Below are 16,895 nucleotides of genomic sequence, written 5' to 3'. Positions count from 1 at the left end.
ATTTCAATTTCAAAATGATATGACCTTAAGTTGTATTTCAATGTCATACTGGACGTTTGCTAGTCAGTCAGTTTCATTTCTTCACCATTGTTGCAATCCCAAATGAGATCCCCATTTGTTATGCTGTCAGAAGAGATCATTGACTTTTTTTTACAATCCAGGCAAATGGGTGTTTGCTAAAGAAATGAATCATAATGTTCAATGTGTAAATCAAGACATTTAACAAGAACAAGATTAAAGAACAGGAATCTCAATAATTATACTTAATCAACCGTATTACCAATTTTAAAACTATAATGAATTCAGTCACTTACAATTTAAACTGAACTCTTTAAATCACATTGCCTTCTACAATCATTTTCATATGCACCTCATTTCAAGTACTGAACAGAGTTTGGAAAATTAACCACTTGTTTTGAGTTGTCCTTTGTTAGCTTTTGGACTCTTGCTTTTATTTCCAGAAAAGATATTTCTTCAAATCTCTTTTAACCATCATATGTTTGCAAACTACCTGGACATCTCCAGCTTTGGTCAGAACTCTCCTGGTTCTAATACTCTTTAATTCTGGAGTTTTGCATCTGAACACTAACACCCAATATCACTGTCCCTTTCACCTCACATGCTTGTTCTCAACTTGGCAATCTCAGAAGTGCATAACTGTCTAACCAAAACAGAAAATTTCAGGTAAACTCTATTTGACTCAGATGTTTTCTGTTCAGTTTGTTATAAAAGCTAAATTGCTTGAATACAGAATCACATTCCATAATTAACTAGTACTGGCTTTTTCACCCTCTACTGTTTATCTGCAAAGCATATTAGTCATTGATGAAGCTATCAAGAGTCATAACCTCGAGTAACTGAGTTTTAAAGGGACCATCACTCAACGCAAAATACAAGTGTTTCCCCTAAAAGTTTAGGAACAATCACACCACTGGTCATGACTAAACCATAAATTATGAAGGCAACAATGACATCTATAAGAGAAGCTAATATTTACCTCTATAGGTTTCCATTTGTAACCATCTGTTACGCACACAAGATGATGTCATAGGGACCATGGGAGGCACCATAGTTCGACCCTAGGATGTTACAAAACCGAATGTTACAGTAGGCAGAAACTGGGCCTATTTTTGGAGTCTCTGCCACTTCTCTGATTCAACAATGTTTATGGCAGAGAATGCAATATTCCAAAAAGACACTTCGGAAAATAATAATAATTAAACCTACTTCTATTGTATTTAATCTACATTTATCTCTATTAATTTTTTGCTTACTCTAGAAATCAGCAAAAGATAACTTGACAAATTTGTATACAGTTATCGTCAGGTTATGCCAGATCACTTCCAGTGAAGTATCTACACTTAACCTTGCCATTACTTTTCTATTGCTCATCTAATGGAGTGCCCGAATTGCGAAAATATTTAACTGTGGCCTAGCTAAGGCCCAACATTACCTTCTTGTTTTTATGTTCATTTTTGAGTTTAATGACTTGTACATTATGAATGAATATGCCTAAGGCAAAGCCTGAGAGAAGGTAGTTGCTAATCTCCAGGGACCATATCTTCAGGGCTTTGGATTAACCAGCATCATTTTCTCTGTGACCAATTAGAGCAATATTGTCCCTGTTCTTGGCAGACCAGTTTGATGAGGAGTTCCTCCTCCCATCAAAATCCTGTCACTTTTGGGCTCATTCAAACACAGGCTTCTCCCTTCTGCTTGAGAAACAACCTGTGATTGGAGGAGCAACTGGGTCAATAAGTGGCTGTGGTGAGTAGGTCACTAATGTTACTGTCAGCAGGACCAAGCCACATGGATTGCCATCAAGCCTTAAGGGGAGACTGTTGATGGTAGCCAAACCTTAAGAATTATCAGTAGACAGATCCATGAATTGCTATGAGTTGGGTCTGGGAGCTGCGGCCTCCTGCCAGGAGTTGGGAGTGTAAAGGAGGTTTCAAGGGTGGCATGAGAAGGAGAAGATTGGGGGGAGTGGTGGGAAGGAGCAGGCTATTTGGGTATGCAGGCAAAGAGGAGGCTGTCAGTGCAGGGTGAAGGAGGCTGCAAGTGAGATGGATATGAAGGAGAAATGGTTTTGGGAAAGTGGAGACTACAAAGTCAAGAGAAGAATGAGGCTACAAAGGAGAGAGAATATTTTTAAATACATCAAGAAAAGGAATATTAAACTAACTGGAAGTCAGGAAAATGTGAAATCACTTGAGGTAAAGTTTTTTTGCAAATGACCATGAAATCTTGAGCTTAAAGGTACATATATTCAATAACTACTGTACACAGTAGGGAAAATGTAGTGAATGCAACTATAATGAAAATGTGTCCATTGTTAAGTTTAAATCTTGAGATTGAGATTGGATTACCTTGGGTTCAAATCTTGCCATGATAGCTAAGGAACTTTATTCCAGATTTATTTCATTAATTGTTTTAAAAAGCTAATTTGTGCAATAGTGACCATAAACTTACTGAATTGTCATTAAAAACTCATCTGGTTCATTAATGTTCTTTGGAGAAGAAAATTTATCATTTTTGCTTGGACTAGCCTGTGTATGACTTCCCATTGCAATGTGATCAACTCTTAATTCTCCTCTGAAAAGTCACAACAAACCACTCATTTGTATTGAAGAAGGCAGCTCACCATCAATTTCCCAGGTGTATTTAGGGAAGATAATGAATACCATGGTATTTGTATTCCCACGAATGAAATTTTATTCAAAAGAGGCTTCTTCTGTGGTTTGTCTTTAAATGTTCTTTGATCTTTGTGTGGAGAGAAGGCAAATTGCATGAGTCAGCACTTTAAGGAAGTCAGCTTGCTCATGCAGATCCCATGCACTCACTTAGCTATTTTCCTTTTAATTTTATGTACTCCCTCTGAGAATCAGACTCCCTACAGTGTGGAAACAGGCATTTGGCCCAACAAGTCCACACCCACCCACCGAAAAGTAACCCACCCAGACCCATTCCCCTACCCTATTGCTCTACATTTACCCCTGACTAATGCATCTAACCTACACATCCCTGAACGCAATGGGCAATTTAGTATGGTCAATTCACCTAACCTGCACATCTTTGGACTGTGGGAGGAAACCTGAGCACCCGAAGGAAACCTACGCAAGCACAGGGCGAATATGCAAACTCCACACAGACAGTTGCCCGAGGCTAGAATCTTTAAATATCTGTATTTCTTTAAATGTTCAGTGTTGGGTGAGGTGGGGTGGGGATGGTGTTTCAAGGTGATAAATTGCACAAGCCAGTGTTTTAAGTGCTGCTTGCTCATGCAGTCACATCTGTGTCCTTCCATGGTGGGCTTCCTTGACCAAGGAGTTGGTAGTTTAAGAATTAGGGCAAACCTGTTCAAATTCCAGTTTGGCAGTTGGTCTCTCCCAACTGATCTTATCCCAACTGAGGTCTGATAGTGCATGTCCGTTTAAGAAGATCACTGAGCTCTATTTGCCTTTGGAAGTAAGGAGCCATACTATAAGAATATAATTATTCCAATACTTTTCACCTTGATGGGAAAATGGAAACTCCATTCGTATAACAATTGGAGTAATCTCACCACCAGAATCTATCTGAACCACTTAGTGATCTCAGTCAGGATCTGCTGCCAGAGTCAATTCAGTTTTATAAAGGTTGAGGAGCCTTTCAGTGGTGTTTTCAGTTAGCTTCAAGCTACATGCTAACAACAGAACACAGACCTCTATACCCGATCATGGCCTTTGACACAGTCAACATGATGGCCTTACTACTTTGCTGCCCTGAAAACTTCTTCACGATGATTTTGGCAGTTCCATGACAGCAAGTACAGCATGTACTCGTGCATTCTTGATGGTGGTGAACCTTTTGGACCAGTCCCAGTGCATGCTCGTGCCAGCCCTCTCTTCCACAACCTTTTCAGTATTTTTCACTGTAGCTTGGTATATGTGACAACAATAAATCAAATCAAATCCTGCTTACTGCTACCCTCCTGCCATTGAAATTCAATAACACATGGGCAGGAAGTGATATGACTCCAGGCAAAAGACCAAGATCTCCAAGTCCTATTTTGCCCTTTTCTGTTTGCTTTGTACTCGCTGCTGGTTCAGAGCTGGTCCTGCAGCTTGGACTTCAACCTTGCATTATTTCTTTTTTTTTCATCATGATCATATGAGTTGAACATTAATTAAGTTTATACCTGGCCAAATTGCATGAGAGGAGTTTTAAGCACCCACTGCTAGGAAAGTGTCTGGGGGGAGTTAAATCAATAAAATAAATGAAACCTGATCCCAATTCACTGTGAAGGCATTTAATTTCAGTTTAACCACAAACAATTTAGGAGAGTTTGAGTAAACCGCTCTATAATTTTATGTTAGTGAGATTCCACTTCTTAAATTTTGGGAGTGATTAAATTTAAGGGCTTCTCGGGTTCAGTTTTCTTAATTATTTTTTCACTTATATCTAAAGAAAAGGCCAGTTTCCATAGGTAAGCTTAGACGTACTACATACCAAAACTTGATCTGTTAATGGAACTTTTTTACTTTTAAAATATATACTCAAATACCATGGAACCCATGCAGTGCTCTCCAACCAATAATGAGAAGAACATCTAAAAATATTAATTAAAATTTACAAAGCATAAACACAACTAAAGCAACTATCGATAGATTCAAACAGATCACAGTACTTCATTTGGGTTATTCCATCTATTCAAAAAAACTTATGAACAGTTTAATACTCTTTTCAGTGAATTTGAACCAGATTTCGCACTGTATACTTTTTTTTTAAGAACTATAATTTTGGAGATTTGACTTCCAAGCACTAGTGTTAATAGCCATTAATATTTATAGACATGTTTATAGCTGATAAACAATGCCAAACAGAAATCAATATCAAGACACAACAACAGAAGAAAGCACACAAAGTCTTAATTTCCAGCAATAGTCCACATCTACCTCAGCCAGGAGATGCTAATTCTGAGAATGCACATGGGTCCAGTTTTTGACAATAAAGCTCAGCTTTGATAGTTTTTCCACTAGGGATAACAACTGAAGTTATTTAATTGAGTGCTTTGGCAGTGCCTCCCAAACCATTTCCCGGCGCGACCCCATTTTGAGTCTTGGAAATCTCTCACTGAGGGGATCTGTGAGAGGGAGGCCCATTGGTGTGGTGCACAGCTGTTATAATTTGGTCAGAGCTTCATGATAGTTATTGCTGCCTCAGAGCTCACAACCCCAAAATTTCATTTTGAGATTGTGGTTCTTAGGGTCCCATCCCCAACTTCAGGAAGCAACTTGCTGAAATCTTGGTTTTCATATACTGCTCTGTTCTTCCAAATGGAATTTTCGTGCTGGAACAGGATCTTGTTGACTTTTACCTGACAGTGGTATACAAACTTAGGTGGTCAGAGAGTAATGCTGATTTAAAAAAATACCATTGCCTTTGAGGCTTACATGAGATATAATTGTAAAATGTATTTTAGTTTTACATGTACAGTGTAGATAAATAAAATTGCTGGATAGTTATACTTTCCTTTCTGGATTATTTTCCAGTTTGATCCTTTGCTAAATTCTACACCATCTGAAACAACTTGCTTTTCTCTTCTGTTGTTTGCTTATTAATTTCCATATTTTAGTCACCACTCCATGTGTGAACCTGATCCTACACATCAATCTCTGATAGAGATATGGGCACCAAAATAATCAGAACCCTTACAAATATCACTTCAGATTAAACAGTTCAATGCCTCAGTTTTTCCTTAGCTGCATCTGAGATGGAAAACCATCCAGTTCATAAGTTTAGGAGAAAGTGAGGACTGGAGAGCAGAGTGGAGAATGTGGTGCTGGAAAAGTGCAACAGGTCAGGTAGCATCCGAGGCGCAGGAGAACCAACATTTTGGGCATGAGCCCTTCATAGGAATTCTCATTCCTGATGAAGGGCTTATGCCCAAAACATAGATTCTTCTGCTCCTCAGATGCTGCCTGACCTGCTGTGCTTTTGCAGTTCATAAGTTCAGATTCATACAAACCAAACATTTATTACTGAGGAACCTCGTGTTCGACTACAAGTACGCCATAACATGGATACCAATCTCTGAAACATGTTTTATTTATTAAAATAATTTCCATGAATATTGGTTGATATTTGGGTTCAATCATTCTTATGAACTTGTTTTTACGCAAACATCAGGTATATTTGACAGAATTTGTTTTACATTCATGGAATGTGGGCAGTGGTAAGCTACCTTCTTCTATTATTAGAGTTCTGAGGTTGTAGGCGCATCCATAATGATGTTCGAGAGGTAATTCCAGGATTTTCTCCCAGTGACAGTGAAAGAATGGTAACAGGGTTGTACATATTTTGGATGGGAATGCAGGTGATGGTGTTCCCATGTATGCTGCCTTTGACCTTCCAGACAGTAAAGGTCACTGGTTTGGAAGATGCTCTTGGAGGAGCCTCAATGAGTTACTGCACTGCATCTTGTAGATTGTGCACCCCTACTATCACTGTATATTCGTGATGGAGAGAGTAAATGTGAAATATAATGGTTGGGGGTACCAGTCAAGTGGATTCCTCATACATCTCTTGTTGATAGCGAACATTGAGAAGTCAGAATGTGAATTAATTACTGCCGAATTCCTAGCCTTTGATCCATGCTTGTAGCCGCAGTATTTATGTGGCTGGTCCAGTTCAGTTTCTTGTCAATGGTAACCTCCAAGATGTCGATAGCAGGCATTCAGTGATGCTGATGCCCAAGGATGTCAGGGGAAATGTTTAAATTCTCTTGTGTTGGAGATGTTCGTTGTGTGGTGCAAATGTTACATGGTACTTACAAGCCCAAGTTTTCCAAGTTTTGGTACGTTTGAGCACAAGTTGGGACCCCGTCTAAGGGATTACAAATGGTCTGAACATGTGCAATCATAAATGAGCACATCTGCTTCTGCCTGCATGATGGAAGGAAGGTCATTGATGAAGTAGCTGAAGATATTGAGTCTGAGAAACTCCTGCCATGTTCTGGGACTGAGGTGACTGAATTTCAACAACCACAGCTATCTCCCTATCTGTTAGGTATGACTCCAACTAACGAAGAACCCTGATTCCCATTGATTCAAGTGACAGAGTAAAGTTTGGTCAGGTTGGATTTGTCCCACTTTTTTTGTACTCATTTCCATATTGCTGATTAAATGCCAGTGTTTTAGTTACACTGAAACAACTTGGTTAAGTGTGCAGCCAGTTCTGAAGCACAGTCTTCATGGCTGTTGCCAGAATTTGTTAGGGCCCATAGCTTTTGTAGTATCCAGCTGCTTTTTGATATCAGGTAGACTGAATTAAATTGGCTGAAGACTGGTATCTGTAATGTTGGAGACCTTGGAAAGAGTTACGATGGATTGTACTTGACTGTTCTGGCTTAAGATGGATGCAAATGCATCAACCTCCTCTTTCGCACTGATGTTTTGAGCTCATCCATCATTGAGGATGGGACATTTGTGAAACCTTCTGCTAGTTTTTTTTAATTGTTCAGCATTCAAGACTGCATATGGAAGGGTTGCACACTTTAGATCTGATTTGTGGGTTCAATTAGTCCTGTTCAGTGCATGCTACTTCCGCTATTTGGTATGCAAGTATCCCTGTGTTGACACCTAATTTAGGCAGGCTGTGCTGCATTCTTCATTGAACTAGGGTTTATCTCCTCCCTTGCTGCAAGTGGTAGCATGGGGAAATAGGCTTGGTTTTATGGTTACGGATTGTGCCTGATGGCTTTAGATGGCCCACAGTGCCTTATGAGTGCTCAGTCTCGAGTTAGGTATGTTCAAAGTCTGACCAATTTAGCATGGTATTGGTGCTGCACAATGGAGGAAACACTTGATGTCATGACAGGACTTTGTCTCCACAAGGATTATGGGCAATTCCAATCAGTATCCTCATGGACAGGTAGACTGGTGAGGATAAGGTCGGGTATTTTCCAATGTATTGTGTGTAATTTGAGCTGATTTTGCATCATTTCTTCTTTGTAAATATCAGTTTATCATAGTAGTTTGGGAGCATGAAAATATCAGGAAGGCAAATGACAATTGTGCAATGTAATTTACTCTGGAAGTTTGTCCCTTCATTCTTCAGGAGAATAAGAGACATACTTGGTGGACTTGAATAAATGCCATTATGAAGCAAACTTGAAGGATGCAGTTTGGATCTTGTTTTCCCAAACTATAATGAGCGTTAAGTATGTCTGTAATTATATTTCTTTATGTTGTGAGTTACTGAGACTTTATTTCCAATATATCCCCAGCAAGTTGGAGGCATTTTCAAAGAAAGAGATTTTCAAAGCAGTATTGTGTAAATGATTAGAAATCATCCATCATAGCAGAGACCGTTCTGCTTGCATTTTTATCAGATTTCTTTTTTATGAACTTATTTTTTCTAATCAACCTATTCAGAGATGTTATTACACTCTTTTCAATGAAAGTAATTGGATTTTTGACAAAAATGAACTTGAACTTTTAAGAAGCTTTTCTTGATTAACTTTGCTTTATAAAATGAAAGATTATGAGAGTGAGCTTCAGGTTTTTTAAATTCTCTCCTCTCCTCCCTTCTGTATATAAACTCTTCTCATAGTCATGGCCTTTTGACCTTGCTGTTTCACATTGCCTCTCTGTCCTTGTTGTCTTAAACACAGACAAAGCTATCTTTGATCCTAGTATTCTTTACCACTTTCGCCTTCTGATCCCATTTCATTCTGCACCCAGTCCTGAAAGAAATGCTCCTCAAGTCATAAGTGTACTTGCCAGACTTCCACTTTGGCTATCTATTCACCATATTTTAGTAATTGTCACTTACTAGTTCCAGATCTGCTCAATCACTCCTTTATCTTTGTTTTGATGCCCTGGTCTTGGATGCAATTCACAATCACTCTCACCCTGGTCATTCCCTCTTACTCCTAAAAATGAAGAGGCCCTAATACTGGATCAGCCATTTATTTCCAAATCTGACTGCTCAACTCAAAAAGGCCTTCTTTTCCCCTGTTAAAACTGCTCAGTGTTTGAGGATCATTCTGGAATGCAGACTAAATCCATGCCTTCATTTCTTCTTTGCTGCCAATCTCCTTTAAATCTCCTGTCCTCTTCCATTGCACCCTCACACTTTGTCTTCTAAGCAACAAAGATTGTGATCAGCTGTGGTCCTGAACCCACATTAGTACATCTAGGGTTAAATAGGGACCCATCCTTGGCAGCATCTTTTTTCTCAGTCGGATGTGATTTGCTTTAGTGATGGCATCCAAAGACGACACCGAGGTATACATACATGCTGATGACACTCAACTGTGGTACATTATCACTTCATGTGACCCCTTCCACTGTCTGTGTTTTAGGTTGCACTTTTCTCCAGTGCAACATCGGAAGCACCAAGGTCATTGTCTTCACCACCACTTAATTGCTCACACAGATTCTGTTTCCCTCCCAGCTGCTCACTCTGGCTGGCCTAGACTGTTTGCAGATGTAACATCCAATTTGCTCACCAATTGAGCTTACAATCATAAGATTTCCTCATTTACTAGATATTGTAACCCTCAACTAATATCTTATTAACATATGATGTAGCTTACTCTAATGCTGTCCTGGTCAGTCTCCGATCTCGACTCTCCATAAACTTGAGCAAATTTAGAATTTTGCAGCTAGATTAGATTAGATTAGATTACAGTGTGGAAACAGGCCCTTCGGCCCAACAAGTCCACACCGACCCGCCGAAGCGAAACCCACCCATACCCCTACATTTACCCCTTACCTAACACTAGGGGCAATTTAGTATGGCCAATTCACCTAACCTGCACATCTTTGTGACTGTGGGAGGAAACCGGAGCACCTGGAGGAAACCCACGCAGACACGGGGAGAACGTGCAAACTCCACACAGTCAGTCGCCTGAGTCGGGAATTGAACCCGGGTCTCTGGCGCTGCGAGGCAGCAGTGCTAACCACTGTGCCACCGTGCCGCCCACTAAATCTCTAATCACAGCACCTGTCACTCTGTGTTTGCAGATCTTTGTGTAAAGACTGTATCATTTTATTTTTGATTATTGACTGAAATTGGGAAAGGACTTTTTAAAATCAAGCACTGGGGGAAGGAATTATTTTACTTTTGAAAACAGATCACTGGAACTCATTGTGTTTGCTTTGTTGCTTTGCAAGCAATGGGGCGAGATGAGATAAGATTGCACACCACCAGGGTGTGAACACAGTGTGAACTTCAGCCAGCAACAGAAAGCTGATTTGGTTGTGCAGTTGTGATCAGTCGTGGATGCCAAAGGCTGACAACAACTGTCTGATTAGTTTCTTCATCATGTGCCTGAACAATACTGTGACGGACGCTTTTCCAGATTGAAAGAAATATTTTTATTTCGCTGCAGCAAGTAACTCGAGCCTGAAAGCGATCAGTTATTCTTACCCACTATTTATGTAAATTGTTGCTTCTAAGCAGTGACCATGAACACTTGATGTATAAATCCCCTGTGCATTGGCAAAGAACTGATAAGCAAAAAGCAGGACATTAGAGAACAGACATCTTGAGAAGAAAAAAATCACCTCATTTAAGCCTATAGACAAGTGCTATTGACTAGTGATTCTCTTGTATTTTCTTCCATTCATAACATCACAATTTTTTTTTTATCTATGTCCCTCTGTGTGTGTGCGTTTGTGTGTGTGGGGGTTTTAATAGGGATTTAGCTACAGTAGCTTTAACTAGTAGTGTTATCTGTTGCTGGTTCATTGTTATTTGCTTATGCTTTGAATTTATTTAATTGTAATAAATAGTAGTTCTTGGTAAGTACAGAAACCTGTTTAGTGTTTTTTACTAACCTAAGTCCATCAAACAAGTGAATTGTGGGCTCTTCATACTTTGATTAAATCTTTTACATTTGTGACAACCCTGAGTTTAATGGTGGTCGAGTATCAACACAATTTCTCAAGTGGATCATAACACTATGTTGGCTTCTTGTCCGCCAATGTCTCACATTTAAAATTCTCATCTTGTCCCTTGGCTTTTGGAAGTAAGACTTCTTTCTTACGTTTGCAGGTGGATAGCGACACTGTCTGGAATGAAATGCATTCATCTAGTGCTGTCCGCATGGCTGTTGGCTGCGTTGTTGAACTCTCATTCAAGGTGGCCTCAGGGGAGCTCAAGGTGAAACTGACAACATTGTATCTTTTACTCAAATTACGACAGATTATTGAAAATGCGCACCATGTTGAGTAAATGCATCACTAACCAAAGACAAAAATATCTTTGTTGATTATAACATGTGATTCACATATTCCATATAAATATTGGAGCTTCCAGAAGGTTATAAAAGCACCAGAGCTGTAATTTTTAACTTAACGTTTGATATAGTTGATGGAAAAATCAGTTTCCACTTTCTAAAGGTTTTCGATCACTCCCCAACTGAAGGACTGCTTAAAGGAATTGTTCCTTTCATGTGTGTCAGTGTAACAGCACACAAAGTGTGGAAAATGCCCTAAGGTAGTTTCAAACTTTATTTTTGCCTTTTCCATTGTTTGTGGTTGGCAACTATGCATACCTAGGTATTAACAAAAAATCTCCATGTTGGGGAAAATCTTGCTAATAGTATGTATTTCATAATTTAATAGTTACACCAATACTCTGTGCCAGTGCCACTCCCTCTAATGGCTCATTTTACAAGCGCAGCATAAATATTGTAAAAACCTCCTTAAAATGGGACAGTCATTTCACAGATGTTAAAATTGTGCAATTTTGTGCACCTGCAAAACTCAGACACTGTTGAGTCTGAATCCCATTGGGCTTTTGCAAGATTTTCATTATTTAATTCTAAACAAGAGAAAGCATAATTTGATTATATTATTCATAATCAAATCATTTTTTTTTCAAGGGGTGAATGCCTAAGTTGACATTGTTGGGAGAATCAGGAACAACACTCTAACTTTCTTTAATGTAATTTTAAGTGAAGCTCCCCCCTTGGCAATTTAAAATGCAAACACCTCCCTAAATGTAGCTACATTTTTCTGATCGCTTCCAGCTTGGCCTTGCTGTTTAGCAACTTCAATTGCATGCTAGTCAAAGTAGGTCTATTATACATTTTTAGTCAACTATGGTACAAAGTGAGTGAGTTGATTATTGCCCCTTGTAAATTATTTAAGTTATAAAAGTAAGTTCTTGGCTTTGCAACTATAGGTAACACCGTTTAGAGTTACCATCACACACTCAGTTGATTGTGAAAAAAACACAGGCAATGCACTAGCTTTAATTTTAAGTTTCTACGGGCAGGAATTTGGCAGTGCTCCCATGTTGGCTTTTGGCTGAGCTAGGTGTATCCAACAGGTACTAAATGTTTCTCAAATACAATAGAAGCAAGAGCACTTACTGGGCTAGGAAAGAAAAGAACTGGCTAGGCTTTCCTATCATAATAGCTGTCTAAGTGGTCCTATTAAAAGTGTATGCCTCTTTGGTGAATTAGCCCACCAGTAGTCCTTGCAAAAGACTCAATATCAGAAGGATGAATTGTTCCCATCATTCGCTGTACTCCTCACCAGCCGAGAGAACGTTCAGCCAATTGCAACAACCAAAATGATGTTTCATCTGATATCAATGAACTTGGTTCAAGCTTGCTATCAACCCTGAGATTTCCTGAGACTAAAAAGCTCAATTTCATGTTATTCTACAGAATGATCAAATGGACAATCAGGAAAAATACCTGGTATTCAAGGTGATTCATTATATCCATTTAGAAAGAAAATATAAATTGTTGAGCTGTAAATTCCTTCCAGCACAGACCGTTCTGATTTGGAACTATACAACTACTCCTTCATTGTTGATGTCAAAATTACAGGACTCACTAACAGCAGTGTGAGTGTAGCTATCCTTATCCTGAGTACCCTGGCATCACAGAAGACAGTCTTCAAGCCAATTCAGTTCACTTACATAACATTGAGAGAGAGCTGAAAACACTGGATACTGCAAAAGTTATGGACCCTAATAAGATTCCAGCAATAGTATTGATAGTTTGTGCTCAAGAATTAGTCATGTCCCTGGCCAAGTTGTTCCAGTATAGCAATAATACTGCAATTACCTGGTAATTTGGAGAATTGCCTGGACACATCCAGCCTGTGAAAAGCAGAACAAATCCAAATCAGCCAACTACTATCCTGTCCATATAACTTTATCATCCATAGGAGATGGTGATGGACTTAATGGTATTATCACTAGACAACTAATTTTTTTCCTTCCTTTGTGGGATGTGAGTGGACTAGCATTTATTGTCCATTCCTAGTTGTCCTTGAGAAGACGATGGTGAGCTGCCTTCTTGAACCGTTGCAGTCCATAATGCTGTTAGGGAGAGAATTCTGGTAATGTTCTGGGGTCAAATCCTACTGTGACAGATGATGGAATTTGAATTCAATAAAAATCTGGAATTAAAAGTCTAGTAATCATGTCAATGATCAGGAAATACCATCTGGTTCACTGATATCCATTAGGGAAGGAAACTGCTGTCCCTATCTGGTCTGACCTACATGTGACTCCAGACCCACAACAATGGTTGACTCTCACCTGCCCTCTGGGCAATTAGCGTTGGACAATAAATGCTGGTCTAGGCAGCGATGCCAAAAAACAATGTGATGGAAGGAATTGTCGACAGTGCTATCAAGTGGCACTCGCTCATTGATGATTGGTATGGATTCTGGCAGGGCTGATCAGTTCCAAACCACATTACACCCTTGTGTCTCATATGGAGAGATGACTTGAACCCTGAGAGGTCAGGTGAAAGTTCACTGTCTGTCATCAAGACAGCATTTGACTGTAAATGAAATTAAAAAGCCCCAGCAAATTGGAGTCATGAGAATCAGGGAAACCTATTTGGGTAGAGTCATGCCCATCAGTAAGGGAGATGATTGTTGTTGTTGGAGGTCAATCATTGCAGTTCAATGACATCACTTCAGGAGTCCTCAGGATAGTGTCCTAACTCCAGCCATCTTTAGCTGCCTCATCAATGTCCTTCCCTCCATTTTAAGGCATAAGTGAAATGTTAGCTGATGATTGCACAATGTTCAGCATATTTGTGACTCGTTAGATACTGAAAAGCACTCTGTGTCCGTATGTGGCAAAATCTGGACAACATCCATACTCAGATGAAGTTGCAAGTAACATTTATGGCACACTAATGACAGGCAGTGATTATCACAAACAAGAAAAAGCCTAACCTGAGCCCTGTACAATTCAGTGGCATTGCCATTGCTAAATCCACCCACTATCAATATCCTGGGAGTTACCATTGACCAAAAGGTTAACTGGATCAGCCATATAAGGTCCAGCAAGAGCAGGTCACAGGCTGGGATTTCTGCAGCAAGTAACTCCTTTCTGTCACCCCTTCCTTTCTGCCATTTACGAGACATATGTCAGGAGTGTATTGGAATTCAGACCATTTGCTTGAATGAGTACAGCTCTCAAGAAGTTCATCGCCAATTAGAACAAAGCTGCCTGCTTGGTTGGCACCCCAATACCTTCAGTAGTCATTCCTTCCTGCAACAATGCACATTGGCAAAAATGTACTATCTACAAGATGTACTTCATTACCTTCTGCAGCTCCTTCAGCAGTGTCTACCAAATTTGTCATCTCTACCATGTAGAAGAACAAGGACAGTGCTCATGGTAGCTCCACAACCTGCAATTTCTCCTCCAGGACATACACCATCTTGACTTGGAACTATATTGCTGTTGCTGCACTGTCATTTGGTCAAAATTATGGAACACTCATTAAGTACACCCAAGGACTACAGCAATCCAAGAAAGCAACTTGGTACCACCTTCTCAAAAGCAATTAGAGGTAGGCAATAAATGCTGCCCTAGCTGGCAATGTCCACATGCCTTAAACGTTTTGTTTTACAAGTGACAGTGACCTTATTATCTTATATTTGACAACCTTAATAGTGATTTTTGTTTTCATTTGTGCTGGAAGGGTGAGCAAATCAATTTTCGTAGGAATTGAGATTTAACGTTTGTGTAAAATATAAGTTTAGCATTTACATTCGATTTTATTTTACACAGAATGGTTTTGCTGTTGTCAGACCGCCAGGACATCATGCAGAAGAATCCACTGCAATGTAAGTTCGTACCAAAAATTATTTGAGGAAAAAAACATGAACTCGACATTTGAAATTAATTTCTTCAAGGTTCCATACCACATTCCTACATCTTTTGATAGAAGTCATCTTCATAGAACTCATACTAAAATAAACCATGTTCTCTGCACATATCATTCACGTGAAATTCAAAAGCACTCCTACTGGATAATAATGTTATTTTATGTTGACTATTACATTTTTGATAGCAATGGTTCAATTTATTTCTAACTTGCCAACGGAAGTAAATGAACTTCAAATATTTTAAAGTTCCTTAGAAATAATATATTTCAATGATTGTTATAAACTGGAAGGGCAATTTTGAATGTACCTTGCACACATTTGGACAACTTGATGTACATGATCTTCAAATTGGCTGCTTTTTTTTCCTATCAAAACATAACCCTGCTAAGCAAGGTAATTGTTATTCGCTATTGATTAAATTTATCTTTTTCATTCATTCATATTCTTTTACAGGGGATTTTGCTTTTTCAATTCCGTTGCAATTTCTGCAAAACTACTTAAGCAAAAACTTAACGTTGGAAAAATCTTAATTGTGGATTGGGTACGTATTGCTATCTGCTAAAAAACATAAGCAAAAATTATTTTAAAAGTGGATTTTTCCCCGTGTTTGTTGGCAGTTTGATGTCTTGCCCTTGGAACTGAACAATTCAACTTGAATTTTACTTCTAGAGAGTTTATTAAGGAATGATTTCATCTTATGGTCTACTGAAATTTAAGTATCCAAATTCTTGAAGCCTAAGGCAAAACAGTTGTGAGACATGGCTTGGCTAATTAAAAAGTAATTTGTAAGAAGATATAGAAAATTAACTGAAAGAAGACTTCCTTATTTTTGTTTTTGAAACTAATATGTTTGTTTCCATTATTTGTAGGATATTCACCATGGAAATGGTACACAGCAGGCTTTCTATAGTGACCCTAACGTGTTGTACATTTCTCTTCATCGGTATGATGATGGAAATTTCTTTCCTGGCAGTGGTGCCCCAGATGAAGTGAGTCACTGCCAACTATGAATAATTTTATGTTTTTTGTCCTTTGAGTATAATATCCCTTTGAAACATTCAAAATGAATTTTTGTTATCGAGCTAGCAATCTCTGTTTATTACATTTATTTCGCTTTTATGTTCTAAAGTAGCTTGATTTGAGAAATGTGCAAGGACCCAGTCCTATCTATTATTAAAATGATTCTTTGAATGAATTTAAAGTAACTTTTTTCGAATACTTCTGCTCCAAGATTCTGTAAAATGTCCAGAGCAATCAATTGATAAATACACAAACTAATTTGACTTATAACTTGCAGAACAACATCTTATTTTTCAGACGAAGGAGTTGCCTTTTTAGCAGCTATTTAGTTATTTAAAGCAATGTTTGCTGCCCCTGCAACTGCAGGGTGCACACTGACCATGCATGCTATAGTGGTGCCTGTGACATCAATGCAGAGAAGTTGGTTGCTTGTATCAAATAAAATGGATAAAGAGTGGTGCAGGAAAAAAGCACAGCATTTCAAGCATCATCGGAGGAGGGGGGGATTCGACATTTCAGATTGGAACCTTTCATCAGGATGGGAGAGGGGAAGGGGTCTGCAAAATATGTAGAGGGAAGGGGTGAGCCTGGGGGAAAGGTGAGTGGGATGGCAATAGGTGGATGCAGGCAGAAGATTGTTGTGATTGGTCAGTGGGAAGAGTGGAGCGGATAGGTGGGAAGGAAAACAGACAGCTAGGGTCAGGTTAAGAGGGAGGGATTGAGAGGGAG

The 16,895-nt window shown here is 39.0% G+C and overlaps 1 protein-coding gene across 14 annotated transcripts in view; it reads left to right on the top strand.

Annotated features, from left to right (window-relative positions):
- The window catches only part of hdac5 (histone deacetylase 5), a 438,683-nt gene that overhangs the window by 388,776 nt on the left and 33,012 nt on the right, over positions 1–16,895 (top strand). For all 14 annotated transcript variants that reach the window (XM_087977867.1, XM_043675117.2, XM_043675114.2 and 11 more), the window contains 4 exons: positions 11,047–11,154; positions 15,049–15,104; positions 15,600–15,687; positions 16,016–16,135. In XM_087977867.1, coding sequence (XP_087833993.1) covers positions 11,047–11,154; positions 15,049–15,104; positions 15,600–15,687; positions 16,016–16,135 — 372 coding nt within the window. The remainder of the gene's footprint in view (positions 1–11,046; positions 11,155–15,048; positions 15,105–15,599; positions 15,688–16,015; positions 16,136–16,895) is intronic.

This window comes from Chiloscyllium plagiosum, unplaced genomic scaffold (assembly GCF_037043375.1).
Source record: "Chiloscyllium plagiosum isolate Xiang-an unplaced genomic scaffold, Cpla_swu_hap1 HiC_scaffold_32, whole genome shotgun sequence".
NCBI lineage: Eukaryota > Metazoa > Chordata > Chondrichthyes > Orectolobiformes > Hemiscylliidae > Chiloscyllium > Chiloscyllium plagiosum.
The sequence above is the reverse complement of the archived record's forward strand: the minus strand, read 5'-3'. Positions and strand labels throughout refer to the sequence as shown.